The 6,735-nt window shown below is 36.0% G+C and overlaps 1 protein-coding gene across 3 annotated transcripts in view; it reads left to right on the plus strand.

Annotated features, from left to right (window-relative positions):
• Positions 1-1,256: 1,256 nt before the first annotated feature.
• Positions 1,257-6,735, plus strand: part of oclna (occludin a) — a 23,984-nt gene continuing 18,505 nt past the window's right edge. The window contains exons 1-4 of one of the 3 annotated variants that reach the window (XM_028463379.1): positions 1,257-1,634; positions 2,525-2,597; positions 2,675-3,338; positions 3,412-3,579. In XM_028463379.1, coding sequence (XP_028319180.1) covers positions 2,548-2,597; positions 2,675-3,338; positions 3,412-3,579 — 882 coding nt within the window. In that variant the 5' untranslated portion in view covers positions 1,257-1,634; positions 2,525-2,547. Of the gene's footprint in view, positions 1,635-2,508; positions 2,598-2,674; positions 3,339-3,411; positions 3,580-6,735 lie in introns of all 3 variants that reach the window. The other 2 variants (XM_028463378.1, XM_028463377.1) reach the window with 2 other exon arrangements.

Here is a 6,735-nt window from a genome sequence, read left to right on the forward strand (position 1 = left end):
TGTGAAACACACAACAAACATTGATTTATTGATTTATATTTTGGAACAAACGTCCCTAAAGTATTTGTGATGCTTTAAAACAATCGTTTAATTTTCTGATTTATTTTATCTGAAAACTTCATCAGTGTTTTTATAGAACATTCTGTTTGTGTTTAATATCAAACTATTACAATGAAAACTTTTATATAGCAGCTAATAATTTATACTGTTTTTTTATTGCAAATCAATACATTCATTTTAAAGAATTGTTAATTATGGAAGCTTGTTTTTAAAAAAGTCATAATTATGAGATACAGAGCATTAGCAGCAATCTATTATTACTGTTTACATTATTCATTACACTTTGAATAATAATTCATTCAAAACTGTTTATTCAGTTTTTAGAATTTAACACATGATTCATAGAAATAGAATACAATAGAAATAGAATAAATAGAAATAGAATATAATAGAAATAGAATAAATAGAAATAGAATAAATAGAAATAGAATATAATAAAAATAGAATACAATAGAAATAGAATAAATAGAAATAGAATATAATAAAAATAGAATAAATAGAAATAGAATACAATAGAAATAGAATAAATAGAAATAGAATACAATAGAAATAGAATAAATAGAAATAGAATACAATAGAAATAGAATAAATAGAAATAGAATATAATAAAAATAGAATACAATAGAAATAGAATAAATAGAAATAGAATATAATAAAAATAGAATACAATAGAAATATAATAAATAGAAATAGAATATAATAGAAATAGAATACAATAGAAATAGAATAAAATAAAAATTGAATACAATAGAAATAGAGAAATATGTCTTTATTGGAAAATGATTCACTTTTTTGCATGTTTCTCTGCAAATTGACATAATTTTGACTTTACTAACGCATAAATATGATTTGCTATAGTTATTTGCTAGTGGTAATAACAGGCATTCAAACATTTTTGTATGTTTCCAGACAAATTTAGATTAAAGAATATTTTTCTCATAATTATGACTTGTAATAATGATTGTTCTTAGTGGTGGAAACCATAGGTTATTGTAAAATTAATAAAAATTAATTACTTATACATTTATTTCTTAAATTAATTCGTTAATTTACATATAAATTACGTGAAATATTTACTTTAGCCTAGCTTAGCATAGCTGCGCTTCGGGCAGTGCTGTTTCCATGGAGACGCACCAGAGGAGGGCGGGAGGATGGTTTCCGAGGTAACGTGACACCTGTGTGAAGGGGAGGTGGCTCAGGGAGCGGAAGGCGGGGCCTCCGGGTGTGGTCGGACCGTGATTTTCTACCTGAGACAGTTTCAGTCTAACCGCCACAAGACGAACTACAGGACTAACTATAGGACTAACTATAGGACTAACTACAGGACTAACTATAGTACTAACTATAGGACTAACTACGGTACTAACTACGGTACTAACTATAGTACTAACTATAGGACTAACTATAGGACTAACTATAGGACTAACTATAGTACTAACTATAGGACTAACTATAGGACTAACTACGGTACTAACTACAGGACTAACTATAGTACTAACTATAGGACTAACTATAGGACTAACTACGGTACTAACTACAGGACTAAAGGCCGTGTGAGGGACCGCAGACCACAGGTTAGTGTTTACTGGTGAACGGACTCATTTCCTGTCACATCCGGTTTGTTTCAGTGTTTTTTTAAATTATATTTAATAGTTTGTAGTAGTTTCTCTTCTGTTCACTAACTAGTTTATTAAAAATACACCTTTAATACAAAACTAACAAACATTTGTCCAACTTATTTTCTTAATAAAGTTTTTCTAAAGGAAATGTGGATAAAAAAATAAAATAAAAAAGCTTTTAAAGTAATTAAAACAAACAACATTATTTTTGCTTTCAAACTTAAAATGTTTAATGGACAAAATAAGGATAGATTGTTAAATATTTCCTGTTATTTTTGCCGTATATTAATGAAATGATGATTGTACAGAGAACAGCATGGGTGTCAAACCTGTGGCCCGTGGGCCACATTAGGCCCTTTAGAACATTTTGTTCAGTTGGTCCCAGGTTTGACTCCTGAGTTGTTTCTGTGCAGTTTGCATGTTCTGTAATTCATTATCTATGATTGGACTATTTCTCTGTTATTGTGTTCAGTTCACATGTTTATATCTGTAATATTTTATGTCCATATCTACAAACTAAAGCGATATTTCCTACATTGTGCTTAAATGCTGATTATTTTCCACTACATTGGTTTCATCAGTAAAAGAATGAAGACAAACATGTGGTTGAATAGTTTTAACAAACCTTAGTGTAATTTAACTTTTATCTGAGTTTATCTTCAAAAACTTAGAATAAACGACACAAAAATCCAAATTAATTTTGTCATCTTTTCTCTAATTAACGCTGATGTCAGCATTTAACACAGGAAACAACAAAGTGATTATCAGTTTGTATTACTTTGGCTCATGTAGTCTGAGTGTCTCCTGTGTGGTGTGTTCACAAATCTAGAGCTTGTTGTTTCCAGGACAACCAGAGGAACCCTGAGTGATGTCTTCTCGGCCCAATGGGAGTCCTCCTCCCTATGAATCAGATGGATAGTGAGTGTTTGATCATAACGTATGTTGTTGATGATGATGATGATGATGATGATGATGATGGTGGTGGTCTCTGGCAGCGCCCCCCCTCAGCCAGCCTACTCCTACTACCCTGACGATGAGTTCCAGCACTTCTACCGCTGGACGTCTCCTCCAGGCATCCTGAAGATCATGGCCATCATTGTCATCGTGCTGTGCGTCGCCATATTTGCGTGTGTTGCATCCACGCTGGCCTGGGACAGCCAGGGCGCCATGTCTGGCTTCGGAGGCATCGGAGGGTACCCCAGTGGAGGAACCTATGGTGGGGGAGGAGCCTATGGAGGGGGAGGAGCCTATGGAGGAGGTTTTGGGAACACAGGCTATGGAGCAGGAAACAATTACGGCTACGGAAGCCTTGGAGGGAACTACAACGACCCCCGTAAGGGCAAAGGGTTCATGATCGCTATGGCAGCCATCGTCTTCATCCTGGCTCTGGTGGTCTTCATCATCATCGTGTCCCATCAGAGCCTATCAGAGAGCAGGAAGTTCTACCTGGCCGTGGTCATCATCTGTGCCCTCCTGGCCTTCCTCATGCTCATCGCCTCCATCGTGTACCTGATGGCGGTCAATCCCACGGCGCAGTCGTCTGGTTCCGTCTACGCCAACCAGATCCAGGGCCTCTGCGCTCAGTTCCAGGGTCCCCAGGTGTCGGGGGTGTTTGTGAACCAGTATCTGTATCACTACTGTGTGGTGGAGCCTCAGGAGGTGAGTGTGCATGTGCTCACATCATCTTCTTCTCCTGATGCTTCCTAACATGACGTCTGCGTCCCCGCTCTAGGCCATCGCCGTGGTGTTCGGCTTCCTCGCGGCCGTCGCTCTCATCATCATGCTCGTCTTCGCTCTGAAAACTCGCCAGAAAATTGGAAAGTTTGGAAAGAGCAACATTTTGTGGAAGAAGGTGAAGGTGATTGATGACATGGGTCCACCTCAGGACGTGGAGGCCTGGGTGAGTGTATGAGATCACTTCCTGTTGATACACTGACCACTTTCTGTAGTGATGCCCCTGATTTCTAAATCCTCCCATTGTCAAAACTTTTCAAATTCTGTTTTTTCTGCAACGATTAACTAATTTCCAATCTTTATTCTGTAATCAGAGATAGCCCTAGCCCTAGCCCTAGTCCTAGCCCTAGCCCTCGCCCTCGCCCTAGCCCTCGCCCTCGCCCTAGTCCTAGCCCTCGCCCTCGCCCTAGCCCTAGCCCTCGCCCTCGCCCTAGCCCTAGCCCTAGCCCTAGCCCTAGCCCTCGCCCTAGCCCTAGCCCTCGCCCTCGCCCTAGTCCTAGCCCTAGCCCTAGCCCTCGCCCTAGCCCTAGCCCTCGCCCTAGCCCTCGCCCTCGCCCTAGCCCTCTCCCTAGCCCTAGCCCTAGCCCTAGCCCTAGCCCTAGCCCTAGCCCTAGCCCTAGCCCTCGCCCTAGTCCTAGCCCTAGCCCTAGCCCTAGTCCTAGCCCTAGTCCTAGTCTTAGCCCAAGCGCTTTGGTGAATTTGGTTCAATTTTGTTTTAACAGATCAACGTGTCCGTGGTCAGAGTGTCTGTATTTAATATTTAATACATCTGATCTACATCACGTGTTATTATCATTATAATCATTATTTGGATTAAACACAACAAATAACGCACACCACAGAGCCATAAATCAAATGGGAATTATCATTTTTGCATAATAATAATTTTTCGGTTCCAGCCAAGAATTTTAATTTTGGTGTATTTTTGTTTTCACTCCTTCATTTGTAGACATTAGTACGTATGTTTACCTGTGAGAACAAATGTGTAATTATGAGATATTTGACCAACACATGGAGATGACGGTGTGTTCAGGGTCATAATAAAATCTGTGCTTCATTAAAATTAATAATAATAATAACAATAGGAATATTTCCATCTCTGATTCAGGAAGTGAATCTATAAAAAATGCTTTTTATAATAATAGTAAATGTTATAAAGTGTTTGGTCTATGCTAACTGTAGCGTTCTGTGAGGTTTACATGTTCTCTTTCATAGTGTAACCAATCAATAATCAATAATAGTTTGTACATCTGTAGTGTAGGAGGATGATTCTACATCCAGTTCATGTCTCCATCATATCTCCATAACCATGATGTAGTGTGTACTCATGGGTCATGTGGTGACTGTGAGATCAAACCAGGTTAAACTCTGACAGGAAATAGGTTAGTTACTTCCTGTTTGGTTTGTGGAAGTCTGTGATAAACAACTGGCTTTGTTTGATCTCAGTTAGTGGGCGGAGCCTCAATACCACACTGAAATAACTCAACATGAAGAAAGAAAAGTGATTGTGAATTTGATGTTTTCTGTCCAAAGTCTGTGATCTCAGATAATGTGAGTATGTACTAGTTTTACAGTGCGTCTCTGCCCCGCCCACACTCACTGTTTGACATCATGGCGACGCCCACAGATAGTACATGTGTGTTTAGTGCTGACAAGTAGTTCTTACTAAAGCTCCTCCATCAGCAGAAACTCTAATAGTTGGAGTTTAAACACATGTAGTGTAGATGATAAATACTATTGGTTTTAAGTATACACAGTGTGCACACTAGTCAGACTCAACCTTCCCATGATGCATTGGGAGCTGAATGTAAAATGTTCCTGGGACCAGCTTCAAGATAAAAATCAAATCCTCTTTTCAAAATAAAAGCATCTCTTTTTTGTTCTATTAATTTTTTTAGCTCTTTTGTAAATAGGGCTCTTATTTTGAAGTGAACAGGAAGAATAGTCAGTAGATCAATGGAGGGTCTCTGAAAATGTGTGAATGAAATATGTCTATGTGAGTTTTATGGATCAAATGAGCACATGTTGATATTCTACTTGGTCACTTTCTCACTTCAAATGTTTTCAGAACTTTCAAAATAAAAGTGGAGAATCAACAGAGATATTTAGCCTCAGTGTGAACAAGGTTTTTAACGCTGGAGGTTCCAGATGCATCTTGGGAAACTTGGAAGTATACAGTACTTCAGTGGGAACGCTCATCATCCTAATCATATTATAGTATATAGTAGACAGTATAGACTATAGTATATACTATAGTATATACTGTCTATATAGTAGACAGTATAGACTATAGTAGATAGTTGACAGTATACACTATAGTATATACTACTATATACTATAGTAGTATATAGTAGACAGTATATACTATAGTATATAGTAGACAGTCTATACTATAGTGTATATACTATAGTATATAGTAGACAGTATATACTATAGTGTATATACTATAGTATATACTATAGTATATAGTAGACAGTCTATACTATAGTGTATATACTATAGTATATACTATAGTATATAGTAGACAGTATATACTATAGTATATACTGTCTACTATATAGACAGTATATACTATAGTATATAGTAGACAGTCTATACTATAGTGTATATACTATAGTATATACTATAGTATATAGTAGACAGTATATACTATAGTGTATATACTATAGTATATACTATAGTATATAGTAGACAGTATATACTATAGTGTATATACTATAGTATATACTATAGTATATAGTAGACAGTATATACTATAGTATATACTGTCTACTATATAGACAGTATATACTATAGTATATAGTAGACAGTCTATACTATAGTGTATATACTATAGTATATACTATAGTATATAGTAGACAGTCTAACCCTAGAGTTAGGTATACTATAGTATATACTATAGTATATACTGTCTACTATATAGACAGTATATACTATAGTATATAGTAGACAGTCTATACTATAGTGTATATACTATAGTATATACTATAGTATATAGTAGACAGTCTATACTATAGTGTATATACTATAGTATATAGTAGACAGTCTATACTATAGTGTATATACTATAGTATATACTATAGTATATAGTAGACAGTATATACTATAGTTTATACTGTCTACTATATAGACAGTATATACTATAGTATATAGTAGACAGTCTATACTATAGTGTATATACTATAGTATATACTATAGTATATAGTAGACAGTATATACTATAGTATATACTGTCTACTATATAGACAGTATATACTATAGTATATAGTAGACAGTCTATACTATAGTGTATATACTATAGTCTATACTATAGTATATAGTA

Source organism: Gouania willdenowi, chromosome 12, assembly GCF_900634775.1.
Source record: "Gouania willdenowi chromosome 12, fGouWil2.1, whole genome shotgun sequence".
Lineage (NCBI taxonomy): Eukaryota > Metazoa > Chordata > Actinopteri > Blenniiformes > Gobiesocidae > Gouania > Gouania willdenowi.